The sequence below is a fragment of the Chroicocephalus ridibundus genome, chromosome 16 (genome assembly GCF_963924245.1).
Source record: "Chroicocephalus ridibundus chromosome 16, bChrRid1.1, whole genome shotgun sequence".
Lineage (NCBI taxonomy): Eukaryota > Metazoa > Chordata > Aves > Charadriiformes > Laridae > Chroicocephalus > Chroicocephalus ridibundus.
In genome coordinates, this window is record NC_086299.1 from 7,505,011 (window position 1) to 7,522,791 (window position 17,781).

The 17,781-nt window shown below is 52.6% G+C and overlaps 1 protein-coding gene across 1 annotated transcript in view; it reads left to right on the top strand.

Annotated features, from left to right (window-relative positions):
* Window positions 1–17,781, top strand: part of SAMD11 (sterile alpha motif domain containing 11) — a 126,108-nt gene that overhangs the window by 84,548 nt on the left and 23,779 nt on the right. The window contains exons 6-8 of the mRNA XM_063353928.1: window positions 2,411–2,503; window positions 9,160–9,324; window positions 14,655–14,805. Of these exons, the coding sequence (XP_063209998.1) occupies window positions 2,411–2,503; window positions 9,160–9,324; window positions 14,655–14,805 (409 nt within the window). The remainder of the gene's footprint in view (window positions 1–2,410; window positions 2,504–9,159; window positions 9,325–14,654; window positions 14,806–17,781) is intronic.

A 17,781-nucleotide genomic window follows, 5' to 3' on the forward strand; every position in this document is an offset into this window, starting at 1 on the left:
GGAAAATTTTCATTCTGTGGTCTGACTGACTGCGATAAAAACTGCTGGGGGGCAACCCAAATACAAAGTCAGTGTGTGGGATTTGGTGCTTTGGTACAGTGTGAACCTGAGATGCTGGAAGGAAAATGCTGCGGATCATCCTAGAGATTAATACACTCGTGTGGGATCTCTCTGGAGGGCCAAGTTCAATTCTCAACTGAAGGACATCTGGGACCTTTCCCGGTGGCATGCCGGCGGTGGCAGCTGCCAGCTCACTCACGTGTGTGCCAAGAAGTGGGTGTTTTGGGGACAGGTGGGGCATGGGTCTGATGGAGTTGGTGCCGCTTTAGAGTTCCTGCATGATCTTGGTCTTCCCCTGCACAAGTGCAGCCGGTTGGGAGGGAGATGGGCCTCGCAACCTGTCCTGGTGACGTGTCTGGGAATAGCAGGGCATGGTGCGAGTCGGAGCCAGCGTCTGCCGGCAGATGGGCGCCTGGGGGTGGGAGTGGAACAGCGAGAGAGAAGGAGCGACGGGAGAGTAATGAGGTGCCTTGGCAGAGTTGTGAAATGAAGGAATCTTTTACTGCTCATATTCTAACTGCTGTCACATGTAACTGGTGCTTCTGTCACCAGTTCTTCCATGGAGTCTTCTGCCTGAAGTACATCAGGACGAGCCCTGTTGGGGTTTGCTGCCTCCTGCCCAGGCTGGGAGGGGCGAGAGGAGCAACGGGACTTTGTTGTTTCAAAGCCACAAATCCCGGATGAGAACACTTCTGAGGAGGATATATGATCTTGGCCTCCGGCGCTGAGGGTTTGCAGCATCAGACTTAACGTTTCCAGGAAAATCGACATGAAGAATGAAGAGTTCCGTGGGGAGGGAGCTTGTGACTCTATTTGTGCTGTGTGGCCAGGTACTTCCTAGCTTTGGTGCTGGCTTGGCAAGATGAGACTGTCTGTGGCTTTGGAGAAGTTATTTAATGGGTAAACTGAGGCAGGAGGATTGATAAAATTCAAACTGTATTGAAAGGCTGACTCAACACCTGGGATGTGAAGTGCTGAGAAAAGCAAAGTGCTGTCAAAGGCTGAATCTGTCCTTTCCCATCTGCTTTCCAGTTACCACTCTTTTGTTGTATTTGCTTTGCTTTTGGTTCTGGATGGTTGTCTCTGAGCGCCGGTTGTGTTAACAGGCTGGGTGACAGGGTCATGGCAAGATGAGACGGGAGGCAGCTTGTGCTCTTTAAAACCTTGAAATGCCACTTGTAACTTTGCGGAGTTCCAGAATCGCTCTTTGGCTAACGGCGCTGCCTGGCAGGCTCTGCCCGCGGCACCGCTCAGCCCCTGGCAGCCGCGCATCCCTGCTCCGCATCCCCTGAGAAATACAGTGCCAAGGCAGGAACCTGGGCTGGCGTAGCTGAATTCAAAGTAACGTGGAGTCGTTCTGAGTGTGAGGGACAGTTGCTTGGCTTAAAACGTCCCCCGGAACATAAATAATTTTGTTGTTCTTATAAATAGCACCAAGGGGGTTTGTAACCTTTCTCAAGCAACACACTGCAAATTGCAGGGGCTTTGCACGCATGTTGGCTCACAGGCAAACGCAACGCACACTCGCTGGAATATGCTGCTTGTTTGTGAGATATTTTTTTTGTTTGTTTTAAGATGCTGCATCTTTAACAAGCCCTTGATAGATGAGAATTTGATGCTTGCAGTGACAAACAGTCTCTTCCTTCCTGCCCATATGCAACATCATGCTTTCAGTTTCCCCAGCGTTATTATGGGAGGATATTGATTTTAAATCTGTTCGGGGACGCTGTAATTCTATATTAGATATTTTGTGTTGGTTTGTAGGGCTGCAGTAATGCAAAAGGCTTGAGTGTTTCCGTACAACCTAGAGGGGGAAGATTGCTAAGGACCTTGAGGTTTTGAAGGAGGAGGGGGGGGAGAAGGGGGGGAGAGATTGAGAGAGAGAGAGAGAGAGAGAGAGAGAGATACTGTGGTAGGAAGATTCAGAGATCTGTTGTGCTTTTTTTGTGTGTGTTGTTTTTTTCCTCCCCTTTCTCTCCCCCAGTTGCTTTGCATCAGGGCATGAAAGGAGTGGAAACACCAGGGGGACAAAAGGCAACAGAACAAATGATGAAACTCAGTAAGGAAATCAACTGGATTCAGAATTTATAGCTTTAAAACGTTGCATTGATCAGTGTGTGAATAGTCATTATGTGCTTTTGGACTGCGTGATTAGGAAAGCAGATCAAGGCTCTCAAGATGATGATTTTTCTTACTTTAATTTTTTTTTTTCCCCTCTGCTTGTGATATATGTGTGTGTGTCTGTGTGTGTGTGAGAGAGAGGAGCAAAATACCAAAGTCTCTCTGGTTGCTTCTGCAAAGAGGAAAGTACAACCTCATCTGATACTCAGGTTTCTCATCTCTCTTCTAGATGAAATTTTAGGCAAGAGAAGAGTATGTTCTCCCAACAGCAGCAGTGAGTGTCCTTTAGAAAGCAAGAAAGCCAGAAGTGAGTCCCCAAAGGGTAAGTGCTGCTTCTCCCTCCCCCATCCCTTTCCCCTTTCTTCTCCTTTCTTAAGAGTGGAACTTAATTGAAATTAAGGAGGGAGGGAAGGGAGGGTTGCAGGAGGCTGTGGTGTGGGAGCTGGGAGTATCCGGCACCGAGGGTGCATGCAGGATGCTACCAGCGTGCTGTGCTTTCTTTATCTAATCGGAGGGAAGCTCGCAGTGCGAGAAAGGGGTTGCCGCTTGATTAGAATAATTGTTTTATGATTAAAAAAGCAAGCTGCAGCTTTGGAGGTGGATTTTCGGGGCGTTTCTACTTTTCGGGCAGAATGTCTTGATTACATGTTTAATATAAAAGATACACAGAGGCTTATCATGCTGGCATCTGTTCCTTTAAAGGGAAAAAAAGAAGCCTAGCGGGGAGAATAGGGCTGCCTAGTTCTTTCTTATGCATTTATGGCACTGTTCCTATAGAGATGGAATCTGCAGAAGGCTTCTCTTTTTAGGGATTTATTTTTTTTTTTAATCTCCTGATTTGTCCTATGGTTCTTTCCTATAAACGGGATTTTTAAACTTTCTTTACAACTGGCAAAGTGCAGCGGGTAATGGAGCCTGCAGTTAATGAGTTTGTCTCGAGGTTGTGTAAATGAGGTTTTGCAGGCCGTTCACTTAAAGGCTTTGTTGTTAAGTTCAAACCAATTAGCTGTCAGTAATACCCATCTCGATCACTCTGCTTAACCTGCCACTAAAAAAAAATAATAAATAAAAAGCAGACTAGCTGTCTGAAGCTGGATCCTGTTCCATAGGTTTGGAGTCCGGCAGCTGAGACTCTTGAAGGTGTATATTCTCAATAACCAATCCAGGGAATCTACAAGGAGACTTTTTGCAGCAGTTTGTCCCGAAGCCTTCTTAAACTACGCACCTTATGTTATACTATATAAAGATACATTGTAGGGACCTGTACTGCATGCTGATTTCACATAATGTTCCTCTATGTTGTCTCTTCTTGACTCCTTGTCGCCAAATTATGATCTGAAAGGCAGCATGCTCTGAGAGGATGTTGAATGCTAGTGTCACTTAATCTAATATTGCTAACACTACCTAAGCACATACTAAATCTTTTCTTTCATGTAACCCTTGCCTGCCTCTTAACTCTTTAATACAAGTAGAAGTGCCTTAGCTTTTTACTGGGCTTTTCTGAAGGGTCTAAGGAGGAACCCTATACACTGCTACTCTTTGCCTGTTTTCCCCCATTTTTTTCATCTGCCCTATTCCTGTTATCACTGAAACGTTTCTAGTAGATGCGCAGGTAAGTTCCAGCAGGCTGCTTCTATAGGTTCTGAAATGCATTTGTTATATAGGGGCGTGAGACTCCTGTAACACACTAGATACACCTGCTCTCCTCTTTGCTGTTTCTGCCGAGTCTCTATCCGTTGTAATTCCAAGACAGTGCATGCTTAGGAACTGAATCCAGGTAACAGCAACCTATGTGGCCTCCCTGAGAATGGGCTAAACTTTAACCAAGCCATCTTTGGATTTCTCCTAATAAACTGGCTGAACTTGCACAAATCGATGATTTTGCCATGGGACCAGCAGGGTCAAACGATCCCATTCCATTTCTTTCCTCTGGCCTTCCCACCTTTTTTCTCTACTTGAGTGGGGCGAGTGCCGTGTGAGGCAGATAAACAGCCCTTGACGTTGCAGTATGCGCTCGGGACCTAAATCCTGCTCCTTAACTCTGAATAACTCAGGGATTCCCCCAGCCCATTAGGAGAGGTGTTCCTGGCAAGCCCTGAATAAAAGCAGCCTTTGGTTTTCTACTCCCACTTTTTCCTCAGAAAGCCTTCCCAGCCCTTTACAATTGCGTGAGATGGAATGGAAATTCTGAGCTGGGCCTTTTACCTGTTTTTTATTATATTCGATCACTGGGGACCCCCTGTTCTCTCCAGCGCTGTGGCAGGCATTTTAAGCCTAGGCTGTGCTGCTGGTAGAATACCATCGGAATAGTGAGGGGCTGAGCTGGGGCAGAGACTTGTGTGCTTTTGGGGCCTTTATTCACCCACCCCATTATGAGAAGAGGGGCAAAGGAGGGGCTCTAGCCAGTGTTTGTGTGTCTTAAACCCCGAACAGTGAGAGCACCTTGCAGCTGAGAACTCCCAGGAGACTTCCCATCCTGCAGCCAGGCAGCGTTCCGGCGGCGTGGGTACCACGGAGGGCCAGGAGGGAAACGTTCCCTGTTTCCCAGCTCTGTGCTAAGGAGATGGTTGGAAACAGAAGGATCTGCGTTAGGTGACAAGCCGTTTTCAAACAGGAGGGACCCTAGTGGCTAGTTACCTGGAATTTGGGAACTACTGCTGTCGAGTAGTGCTGTAAAGTGTGGGATTGCGCTGGAGCCCCAAGCTTGGCTGGGACCCAGGTGCTGTGAGTGCAGGTTGTGAATGAGGAGTGGGAAGGAAGGGAAACAAGGGCCACCAACTGGAGTTTTGTAGCCCGTGTGGCCCCACGCTCTCCTCCAGCAGCAGCCAGGTAGGCAGCGTCTCCCTGGATGCACCCGTCCTTTTTCTCCATCCGGGTGGAGTGCCTTGTGTGGGTGCTGGTCCTCCACCTTTTGTGCTCTGCCGTGGTGCTGTACAGCTCCAAGTGGGGACTGTCCCCCTCTCCACGACGTGTCGGCCCTGCCCTGGATGCAGCTCTGGCTGCATTGTCTCCAAAACAGCTTTTTGAAGAGGAGAAGTGACCCCGTGCCCGCGGCACATCTCGTGCCGCCGTGGCTGCGTCTGACAAGGCAAGGAGAACAGAGGCAGCCGAGTAAATCACTCCTCCTCTCTGACTGAGTGAAAAAACACCTGTAGGGCTGGAAACCCTTCCAGCGGGGAAGCAGTAACCTTCCCTTCCCCCCTCCCCAGCGCTCGCAGTGTGCGCACCAGAGATCAAAAGAGAGCCCTATCTCAGTGGAAACAGGGCCGCGCCAGCACTGCTGTCAAACAGAGCAGAACGTTCTCGCGTCTAATATGGAAATGCGAGCATATCAGAGGCTCGGAGCGAGGGCTGTGCTGGCAGGTCACGGAGGAAGCTTTCTCCCTGGGAGACAATTCCCCAAGTAAAACCCTCACTCCCGCAGCAGCAGCGTGTCTGGCGATCTGCTTCTGCGATACCTCGAGACGTGAAATAGAACCGAATGATTGCAAAAAGAGAAAATCATTAAGAGCGTTTTGATTCCGATTTGAACGGCTGAAAAATAAATCTGGTAGAAGCCTCATCATTTGGGAAGATTTGACACTAGGCTGGACTAAGTGCTGGAAAACACACGTAGGGAACAATATTGCACTCGCCTCCTGGGGTGGGCTGATGACCTCATACGCTGCTCCTAATGTCATTCTCTTTTCTTTGCTATTGTAGATCATTTAAAACAAAACAAAATCTTACTGTGTCTTTGGTTAATGAAGTACACCAGAACTGGAATTGGACTACAGCTGAGCAGTTCAGATCCAGCCTCTGTCAATTTGTTCCCGTTCTTCTGGGGGGAGAGGGGATCCATCTGTTGATTGTTTTGGCAGCCCGCTTGCCCATGAAATGGAGAAACAATGTTTGGCCCCGTTCTCGCTAGGAACTTCGCTGCCCCCCAAAGCCATACTGCTGAACATGGTGGGAGTGGGCACGGGCCCTCTCTGCCCCGGCAGGTGGCAGCTCAGGCAGCAAAGACCCTCACGCTGCTGACCTAGACCTGGCTTTGAACCTGGGGTGAGATGCTGTTGCAGCAGGTCCTTGAGCTTTTACTGTGGGTCAGTAGAGGAGCTTCATCCCATCATGGGTTTGTTGTAGCAGGAGAGGAGACGGACAAGCTGGGTGCTCCTTTGGGATCACTTGGGGAGGACAAGCCTTACAAAAGCTTGGTGAAAAGGTTGTGCAGCAATGACACGTCCTTCAGGCTGAGCGGAAAACCAGTGTCTTCCAAGAGCCGGAATTCCCCGTGGCTGCTGCCATCGGGACCCTGCGGTGTTGGTGGCGGGTGGGAGAGGTGGGCTCCCCTTGGCTCGGGCGAACAGGGAGCCATGCTGGAGATGCCAGGGCCCAACAGATGCCTCCCTTGGCTGTGCCTTCCCGGTGACCGTGCCAGAGTCCATTTCACACCTGGCGGCTGGAAGAGATTTGGCGAGATCAGTCTCCCGCATTACCCCCTGGTAATGACAAAAGCAGACAGCAAAGCTTCAGCAGAGCTGGAATTAGCACTGGCTGAGTCATGTGAAATCTTCCAAGTTCTAAGTGTGGAAATCCAGCCTTTCCCTGGACTCCTCCTTCCTCTTAGCCTCCCCTTGCCTCCCCCTCCTCTTTGCACCTGAAATCTGCTCTGCGGCTGATCGGATAGAGTTTATGGTAATTAAGTGTTATTAAATCCCCTCCCCCCCTCTCTTTTTTCTCTAATGACACAGCTGTGGGGGAAAAAAAAAAAATCGGTGTTTTTCTAAATCAGGTCTGTGGCGTGCGGCTTTGCTCCTTAGACCTTTGGTTAAGAGCATCAGAAGGGAACTGAAGCGGTTGGTGCGCTTCTGTGTTCCTGGGGGAGGTGGCAAGAGAGTGGAGGAGGATGTGGGAATCTGGTCTGCGGAGTGACCTGGTGGGAAGGGGATGGAGCAACCTGGCGGGAAGGGGACGTGGAAGGGAATTTGGCCCCCCACACCCCTGCTCCTTCCACTGGTGTCTTGCGGGTTTGGGTACTGGAGGTAGGGAGGGGGAGGGAGCAGGCATGGCGTGGCCATCAGCTTGTGCCACCTCCCTGTTTCGGGTCTAGTTTCTAAGCGCGGTGCGGACGTTCGGGGTGGGGAGCCAGCTCCTTGCTGGCTTGAAGCAGGCCAAGAACCTGTGATCTGCACAGGAAGCCTGTGGTCCCCGAGATGCAGATACGTGTCACTGGGGTAGAGATGAGTGGTTGCAGATACAGCCACAAATTGCTGTGCTCATTGAGAATCCTTGCCGAGCCCCGTGGCTGACCTGAGTTGGAGGGGACTGAAGTCATTTCCCTTTTGCAGAGGAAGAGTATCTTGGGAGCCAGTGATGCAACCCGTTTTTATTGAAACTTTGTGCAGCTCAAACTCTCTATTATTATTATTATTATTATTATTATTATTATTATTATTAGGCCCTCCTGTGTTTTGGGGAGGAGGTGATTTCATTATGACACGTAAAGGTTGCATCCCCAAAATCTGAGCCCCTGTACCCTCGGTTGTGTAATGCGTTTGGTGGCAGACAGCACTCGCCACGCACGGGCTCTCGTTCTGGCCGAGGCAGAAGTGAACCAGTCCCTGAGCTCCTGTGGCAGGGCCAGGTTTTACAAGTACTCTGTCTCTTCGACTGTTTCTGTTTGCCACAAGCTCTCTTTTCTGATAGCAAGCTTAGGGGCCTTTCTCTCACCTGAGAGAGATCCACAGCTCTTTTCCCAACAAGATGACCTGTGTTTTCATCACAGCGCTGGTGCTGTGTCTGTGCTCAGAGCCACCACCTTGAATTTGGAGCCAGTCTAGCAGCAGAGTCACCTGCCATGAGCCCTGAGGGACTCCGTCTGCCAAATGAGGTGAATGAAGGAGCGGGAATCTGGGGCACACGGTAGGGTGGGCTTGTCATTCACTGAACGCAGCGGTGGTCTGGTGACTGCAGCGTGGGGGGAGCCCTTCCCGCTCCCTCCCTTCCCTTCTGCCTGTTGAGGTTGTTACTGGGAGTTCCTCTCCCAGTAATGAAAAGGTTTTGCCTGTGGGGAAGATCCAAGATAAAATAGCGTTAGAGCAGCCACCACCAAGGCGGAGAACGGTAATTACTCTTGAGTTCTGCTTACAGTAAACACAAAGCCTCGGTGGTTTTATCTCCCTGATTGTCAGACTGGGGTCCCGACTGCCCAGGGAGCAGGCAGGGCCTTCCTCAAAGCGCCTCCCTCCTGGGCTCTGCAGCCATTCCGGGAAGATGGAGATGGAGGCGTGTTGGGGGTAATTTTAACGGCCTCAGGGTGCTTAGCCATACGTACAGATCTGAAAGAACCTGCTTTCGTGACTTGCCTCCAAGAGCTGGGCAGGTGGACTGTCATCGCTGTCTGTTGCACGGTTGTCGGCATCACCTACATCGGGTGCTTGGACATCTCTCACATCATTGTGTCCTTGCAGGGGTTCAGGAGGTGGGGGAAAGAGGTGCATGTCTCATCAGGTAGTAGTTGAAAAAAAGAACTCACGTTCCCTGAGATGGAAGGGTGAGAACTCAGTGGACTCTCTCATCCTGCATGTCCTCTTTGCCACCTTGGGGGTAGAGAGCCTACGGGTAATTTTGTGTTACAATAATGTAAGGCTTGTTGCTTTCGAGGGCTGGGGGGCAGTTGTTTATGAGTTTTTTGGATGCTGTGGCAATTGAAGCCGTAGACTTTTCTCTATATAAGCATGCCCATGTTTGGAGGTTTAGCAAGTTGTAGGGGTGTCTTGACCGCATGCAATGATTCATCTCGGAGCACCAGGTCAGCTCCATTTGGCAGCTCGGTACATGGAGTTCAGTGGGTACGCTACAGAGCTGTGGGAAATTGTGTTAATATCCCTCTTACACCCCCCCCCCCCTTCTCTTTCTTTTGCACTATCCCCATACTTATGTGATTTTCCACTGTATTTCTCTCTGGAAAAAAGACCAAATCTTTCTGCTCTTCAGAAAACTCCCACACGCCTCTGCTTGAGGACTCGGTGACTCAGATGACCCCGGAGGAGCACTATAGACGCATGATGTCGGCACTGAATGAACATGGCACGTTTGAAGAGCAGCAGCAACAACGTCTCTACCAGCTGGCCAACAGCATGGCTGTGCCCAGCCATGGAGGTACAGGCTCTTGCAAATGGGAGGGGAAGGGGCTCACTTTGCTGTTCCGTATAAGTCTCATAAGGTGTTCCTAAGCCCTGCGTGCGTGTGAGGAGGATTTATGGGCTGCAACATTCCGTGTTTATCATACAATGAATACAGGTGGTGCTAAAGAGCATCCTACAGACCGTTTCTCTGTGGTGGCATCTACCCTGAGCCATCTCTAAATGCTAATACCTTCTGTAGCTGTCCGGGGGAGCTATGCGTTTGTTTGCTGGAATAGATTAGCTGCAACATCACTACTGTATATTTTGCAGTGGCAGTGAGGGGGTTCCTTTTCTTCCTTTTGTTTCAAGAGATTGCATCAGTTTGAATATTCAGAATCTGTGGTGGAGGTCTTCTTTGGGTCATAGTGTGGAGCAAGGGGAATGAGTGTTGGCATAATGCAGGGGGGTGTGAGATGTAGGCAGTGCCAGATACTCCTGCCATTTAGTGATGAGGTCTGAAACAGCCAGATGATGTTGCAGGATTTAGTTAAGCGTCGATGGTGCTCAGTTTAGAAAGTTTGTGCAATAGTTGCTACTCACAGACATAGATAAATTGGTGTTAAAGACCTTTCACCTTAATGAGAATTAGATGTCTTATGATTTTATGGACAACTGAAGTACGCAGATGAAGCTAAGCTGCAGTGAAGACAGCTTAGCAGGCAAATGCTGAAGTCCATGGGACAGGTTCATCCATGGTATCGTCTATTGAAAGCATCACCAAGGACTGATCCGGTCCTTCACTAGCCACTGAGAAATTGTCCCCAGACCTTCCCAGGATGGTGTGGTCCTCTGAGGTTGAGCTGGGCACTAGGGGTAGCTGAGGGACCCTGGCCCTTCTTTATTTAAGGCCTGTTGTGGCACTGCAGGCTGTGCCTCTGTACCTGCCTATCTGCCGTTTCCAGGCTTTAACAGCCCAGGAGTATTTCTGCACCGATACCTGTGTTCAAGGGAAGATGCCGCCATTCTGCTCTTCAACATTCTGCTCTTTAAAAGGCGGCTGGCGCTTGTACAGTTACGTTAATGCAAAGAGGGGAAAACCCAAAACCTGTTCCCAAAGCAGCCTCCTCGTTCACAGATACCATTGTCCAATGCTACTGCCTTGTCCTGGGGCTGGAGTGCTGTCCTGAGGGGATAAGGGTCCTGCAGTACCAGGATCTAATGGGTCCCGTAGGAACTGAAGGATTGCTGGTAGGTTTTGCCGGGGTTGTGGAGGAAGCTGGCGAAGTCCCGCTCGGCCTAAAGGGGGCACCAGGCAGTTACGGGCCCCACGCTGGGAACCCGTGGCAGAGCGCTGGAGCCACCAGCATCTCTCCCCAGGCTGAAGGCTCCCCAGCCCACAGGGACACTTCACCTTCCCTGGTGCTGGCCCGGCTTTGGTCCAGAGAAAAAATGTCACCCGAGTCCTCTGCTGCAGGAGCGAGGGGTGAGGGAGGTAACTCAGCTCTCTGGATCAGGCAGAGGCAGGGAGACGGAAGAGGTGATGCTGCTCCAGTCTGGGAAACGGAGGGTTGAAGCCTCGCAGAAAAGCAGTGCTGTGCAGGAATCTGTCGCCCCCGTGCTGCTCCCTGCCCAAGGCGGGGAGGGACGACGCGTACCTGCCCAGGTGATCCAGGGAAGGAACGCAAGGAACGTTGGCGAAGCATCCAGCGAGAGCTGGAGGAGAATCTCTGGTCTAGAGTGTAAATCCCCAGGGCTCCTTGTTAGGTTAATGAAGAGGCTGTCTTCTTTTCCACTCTGTTTGATTTGATTGGCTTCTCTGGGGGCAAGACGGCAATTCCTTTTGCTGTGGAGTAAGGATTTGCTTATCAGCAAAGGCATGGCACAAACCTGTGCAGAGGCACACCGCAGTGAACATGGCACGTGCTTCTGAGTGTGGTGTTCAGCTGCCCCAGATGTTTGCAGAGATGCAGAGCTCGGGCAAGCATGTTACGTAGGAACGGGGCAAAGCCACGCGCCGTCGGGCTGGGGTTTGTACACACGATGTGCAACAAACACAAGCGCGGCACGCGAGAGGATGGTATATAACATGCATCATGCATAAAAGGGTAACACATGCTGACACGCAAATGCTGAATATTCAACCATGACATGCAGGTCTGGGTAGAGCATGTTGAATACAGCAGAGCGTGTACTTGGCACAAAACGTGTTACGTGTGCCGGTATCGTAACAGACAGCCGCGAAGGACCACTTAACCTGGGCACTGGATGGCGGCTGGACGTGCGGAACATGTACATCCAGGCAGAGCGTGTGCTGCGGAGCAGCTGGTATCACCCCCTTCTCCCCCCATGTAGGGAGCAAAGTAGCTCATTACATTAAAAGCCTGACGTATTTTTCTACGATTATGATTAAATTGTCTCCTCGGCATTTGTTAGGGGAGGGGTCACGCTGAGGTTTTGGGGTGGGCAGGGGGAGAAAAGGAGCCTGCACAGACAGACTCTCTCGTGCAACATTGACAAGACAAAACTTCGTGTATTTTGGATTGTCTCCACACCACAGGGCTCTGGTCGGGCTATAAATTATTAGTGCCAGTACAAAGCGCAGTTTATCTGCAGGCTCACATGGAGGCACCAATAACATTAATAATTTAAAAAATGTTAATAATTTAGAAATCTTTTTTTTTTAATTGCTTTTCAGCCCCCCCCCTCCCCTCCTCCGCCCCCGTTCTCCCAGTGGCATTCATCCCACATTCTGAATTCAGTCTGTCTCGGTGCCTGGAACCTCCATCCGCCAGCGTCCCACTGTCAATCAATCTGATTTCCCAACTGTCAGAGTGCAGGATCGTAAATAACAGATCCTCGGGGGGGGCTGTGCGAGGGGGTAGGGGCACAGGGGAGGGAAGGAGGGAGAGAAGGAGAGGGGTGTGCGTGCGGGGGGGGGTTGTTGCGGTCATTCAGGATCAATGCGGCTTCTGGAATTGGCAGCGTGCCCGACTTCTAAATTACAGGCGCTGTGGCAATAAGGAGTGACCTGGGTTTTTCAGATAATTAATTTATAAACATTGGAGGTGCACGGTCCCTGGCTCGGAGAATTCTCTAGGCTTTTTATGTGATCCGATGGGGTTTGTTGTTTCACTATTTCCTATGTACTTTTGCAGTTGGAAATTGTACGTCATTTTAATGTTTGTCCCCCCCAGTTGGGGGTGTGGGGACAGGGATTTTGTGTACATTAATCTGGCTAGAAGCATTCAGGTACCAATGCCCTCCTTATTGCCAGCAAAAATAGCAGCTGTGTCAGCATTTCCACCCCAGCTTGCAATCCCACCACCGGGCTTCAGCCCTGACCATCACCAAAATATTTGATGAAGTGATTGGTGGGGCTCAAGCTGGGCTGGGCACATCAAGCTGGGCTGGGCACATCTTGGGGCACATAGGGATGGCTGGGATTTCTAGAACCAAAGGAAAACGGCATGGTGATGTAAAGAAAGGCAAGGAGATGGGGAGTGTATCGTTACCAGGGTCATGCAGCACTCTTATATTAACCTGGCTTTACGAATCAGTTGTGGGGAGAGGGCTAATAGGCTGCTGGCTGTGGAGTGCTTTGAAATCTCAATATGCGAGTTGATGCTGAGCAGGGTGTGTTCATTAAGATAAATCTTCTCTCCTCCTCTCCCCAGCTGTATTTTGGTTTCCTTTCGCAGGGCGGTACAGTTGGTGCAGGAAGGAGGTTTTCTCTCAGCGCGCATCTGCGTGTGTGTGTTTCCTGGGTGTCGTGTGAATGGCAGCAGAGGTTTTGTTGTGGGATGTAAGTTGTGTATAGGGTGTTTTCAAATAGGTATAGGAACTGAGGGAGCCCTGACGCTTAACTGTGAGAGGGCAGCACTCTGGCAGAAGCCTCTATCAGTGCAGCTGGTAGGGGTGTCCATGGCTCTAGACCTTCTCATAGGTCTCTCCAGCTGCGTTGTTCCCTGAGAAGGCAAGTGCAATAGCAAGCCAGCTTACTGCGTCCCCTGCTCTTCCTTGGGGTACACTCTGATCCCCGTTAACGTGTGCTCGTGGTGTGTCTGGCCGTGCCTGCATTGTCCATCACGCGGCACTGGCGTGGGCAGCTTGTCCTTGGTGACACCCACCCTGGAAAGCCTCCACGTGTGTCACCTGTCATGGCACAGCCCGCCTGTGATAGGTAGGGGGTTCTGCAGTGGTGACAGGGCGGTGCATGTTTAACAAGGGGTGCGTTTCTTTCTGACCTGCAGCCAAAGGTCTGATGGAAGTGTTGTGCCAAAGGCTGGAAGGGGCTCCTTTGTGTACCCCATCCTTGTCTGCTCTGTGCCCCAGCCCTTTACTTTCCTGCGCCAGGCAGGTACAGACCTGCGGGGGCCAGCCGGTGCCCCTTGCCCAGCCGAGGGCTGCAGCATCCCCCCGGGCTCTGGGCGGCTGCCTGGGGGGGTTCAGCGTGCTCAGGTTAGGAAAACAGCTCTTGGTGTGCTGGTAGCAGGGCTGGGTGCCCCCCGGCCAGGGCAGTGGGGGGAAGGCGGGTGCCCCCCAGCCGAGAGCATAGGGGCCACCCAGGGAAACGGCCCCCGAGCCCCTGCTTTCGGCAGCAGCGGGAGATGCTGGGGCAGGGAAGGCTTCACAGCGGGGAAAGGGGTGGACGCTGCCCCCCGCAAACCCTGCGGCCCCCGGGGGGTGCCCGGCGAGGGGCCGGCGGCTGGGGGAGCCGTCGGCGGGGGAGGGGGGCCGGCGGGAGGCCGCGGGTGGCTTCTCGGTAGCGGGTCGGGTCAGCTCCGCTCCCCGCTGGGCACGGCGGGGCCGGGGCAGGTGCTCGGGGCAGGCGGGTGGCTCGGGAAAGCCTCCCTTCTCCTTTTTGTCTCCCCCCATCCATCCTTCCTTCCCTCCCTCCTTCCCTCCCTCCTTCCCTCCCTCCGACAGGAAGGCAATTAAACAGCAATCCACCCCCTCCCGTAGTTGCACAATTTCCTCCGCTGCCAAACTCCCTTGGCGGCGGAGGCGGATCCCGCTACGAGCCCGCTCCGCCGGGTGAGTGCCCGGGGCGGCCCGGGGCCGGGGGGCCGCAGGGCCGGCCGCGCTCCCCCGCCGCCTGACAGCCCCGCGGCGACGGGCGGCGGCGGGGGGGCGAGCAGAACAGCGGGCTGTCGCCCCGGGGGCTGCGGGGAGGGCCGGGCAGGCAGCAGCCCTGTCGCCCGCGGGGAGCCGGGAGCAGCCCCGGAGCAGCCCCGCGGGGGAGCCCGGGCAGCCCCCACGGCGGAGGGCGGGCGGCGGGTGCCTCCGTGTGTCCGGGAAGGAGGAGGGTTGGGGGAGTCGTCGGGGCCGGTGGCGGGCAGCAGCTCATCCCTTCCCTCTCCCCAGATCTCCTCCGGGCGCGGCAAGAGGTGGCGGCGGCGGCGGCGGCGCGCAACCCCGGCGCGATGGAAGCGCACATCCCCTCGGCCAGCAACTCTTCCAGCCAGCGGAGGAAGCAGGGCCTCCCCCAGCACAGGGACACCCACTTCCCCGAGAGGTACCGGGTGGGGAGGGGGACGGGACGGGGAAGGGCCGGCCGCGGCTCACCCACGCCCCCGGGCGGGGTTTGCTCCAGCCGCCACGGCATCGCAGCGGGGCGAACGGGGCGGGGGGCTCCGGGCAGCGGGACGGGGCGTGGGGCGATGCACGCCAGCCCTCTCGGACCCGTGTGCACCCTCGGAGCCAGTCTGGAAAGGCGTGGGTGCCATAATGGTCCAGGAGGGGAGGGTGCCCCTGGGTGCGGGTAGCCTAGCGGGGTGGGCAGGTTTGATTTGCCCCGGTGATGTGTTAACGTCTCCCTTGGGCATTACGCGGGTGCAAAAGTGTGGGTTTTGCATGTGTGCCTGGCACATGCTGGGGTGTCTGTGCGTAAAAGGGGGTGGTTTGTCCACATAGACATTCACATCCAGGTTGGCGACTCGCTGGCTGGTGGGAGCAATCCCAATCCTGCCTTGGATCTCCAGAGCAGATGCTAGACTCTAACCTGTCCCTTGGCACAGAGCAAGTTAAGATGTTTAAGTTTGCATCTTATGGCATCCCCAGATAGTGAGAGAGAACGAATGCTCTAGGATGGAACAGAAAGAGAAGGAATTTTCTTTTTTGAGAAAGAAGGAGGTATGGCTTCCCTTTACCACTAATAGGAGTGCTGGAAAGCTGATTTCCCTCCTCCCCCCCCAAAAAAATTCTAGCTCATTTATCTTGCTCTGTGCCATAAGCCATTCCCTCCGCAATCAAGAACTTCAGAAGGAAATGAAATTAAAGCTGGATGCATTTCTGACAAGGATAGCAGAGGCGGGAGAGGGCTGACAGCCATGGGGATGCAAAGGCTTTGGGTATCACGGGGCAAGCCGTGAAAGGCTCTAGTATCTCGGCTTTTTTGGCTTTCATCTTGGGGTGGGGGCAGGCAGCAGGCTGCGATATTAGTTCTGTAGCACGTGTACGTATGCATTGAGTTCAAAGTTATCCCCCCGCATTTATAGCCTTGGAGATCCTGTCTGGTTTTCCTTCTTTCTGACCGACGGGTTTGCAATGTGTAGAGGCTGGGCAGACCTGGTAAACCTTTCTCCTTCGGGCTGTACTTTGGCTAACCCACCTAATAAAATCCAACCCCGTCCATGCGGATTGTAGGCAGACCTGTGAGGAATGCAGAGATAGACGAGTTTCAGTGCAGCCAGTCATCAGGAAAATTTCTCCAGCTATGTGTGGGCTGGAGAAGTGCCAGGCCAGCCGGAGGCCTGGCTGAAAAGGCATGTACGGAAGGGTGGAGGTTGCTTATGGGGAGGTGCTGCACATAGGAGGGGCAAACTGAAAATGAATTAGATATGTATCATATCCAGAGGTACTTGCCACTGCCAGACAGGTGTTGTAGCTAATGGAGCTGGGCTAGGCCAGGAAGCGTTAAATCCTTTGGGAAGAGGGTGTTACCTAGCAGTTTAAACAGAGTACTGGAGTTAGGGCTGGTGTTCCTCCCCAGTTATGGGAGGGAGGGAGAAGTTACTTGCTCGGGGGACAGAGACTGAAGGCCAGGAGTTACGGTTGGAAAAGACCACTACTTTTCATCTTGATTCAGTTCTCCAGGTAGCCCTATGAATAGCTGCATTGGCGTAAGTGAGAGGGAAATCCTGGCGAGGTGAGGTCGGGGAAAGGAACACGTAGAGGCACAACCTGCCTTTGATGTCGAGACCTTAATCTGTGGGACCTTGGGTTAAGTTTGCAGGAGTCATTCCGTGTCTCAGTTTCCCTTGCTGCCCGGTGACAGTGTTTCTCATTTTGAAAGCGGGTTGTACTCAGTGTTTGGGAAGGCCTTTGGACACCTCAGGTCAAAGAGCAGTATAATGTGGCGTGTTGCGTGGAGCAAGGGTATTTGCACCCACTTGGGAAGGTCGAGTTATTTGCCTATAAGCAAGACCAGCCTATGGCTGTCTTGGTGGGAACAATACGACGATGCTGTGTTGTCCTCTCTGCTATGTAGTCTGTAGTCTCATTTCTGTCCAAGACTTTGCAGACTGAAACAAGGCTCGTAGCACGTTATCAGCCCTATTTTTGTTTTCCCACACTGCTCCTGCCTCAGACCGTACATACAGGACCTGCTCTAAATGCTTGGGCAGAGCATTTCTCCAAGGAGCTTTGAGACAAACCATGTGGAACATCACCATGGTGGGCCTGGCTGGGCACGTCCCATGCTTCCTTCTGCCACCATGCCTGGCAGACCAGACTGCCTGGTTTTTCTGCAGCCACCTGCCCCCGCGAGGAGGCTGTGAGAAGGCCCTGTGTGGCCTGCCTCCTTGGCCGGGCTCTCTGGTGTGACAACCCTCGGTTAGCAGAGCTGGGGGAGTCCTGCTGGGAAACGGGAAGCTACAACTCTGTCCCGTAGTTATGACTTGGTAGGTCTGCTTGACGTTAGTTCACATGATTGTTATTTCTCCCTAGAGGTCTGCAGCCACCTGAGTGTCACTAAGGGCCAGCATGTGTCACTCTGCTCCTGCTCAGAAATGGCCTGGTTGGAGCTGTTGCGTGCAAACTGTTTCTTGCCAAAGCACCACGGGCGTTTTTAGGTCTGCCAGGAGAAGTCGTGGCTGTGTGCTGTGAAGCAATAAAGCACTGTTTGGGTTAATTTCTCCCTCCCATTCTCCCTGTTGCCGTTAGCCTTGGGTTTTGTACTTGGCTGCCATGGTCTTTGTCAGTAGGGTAAATCAAAGCAGCCTCTGCACCTTTGTTATGAAGGTATAGAAACTTTAAAAGGTTCAGGTAGGCACTGACAGAGGAGAAGGCGATGGAGGCAGCTGGCTCACGTACGCAGGCAAACTGTAGGTAGATTTACGGCATCTCCTTTCCCAGGAGCAGAAGTAATAACGCATGATGCAGGGGGATGTGAACTGTTTGGCATGGTGTTAAAATTCCATTTCAGCTTCCTTTCAGGAGATCTGTGGGGATCAGGTCAGCTCTCAAGCGCAGCAGCTTTGTGGGCAAGAAT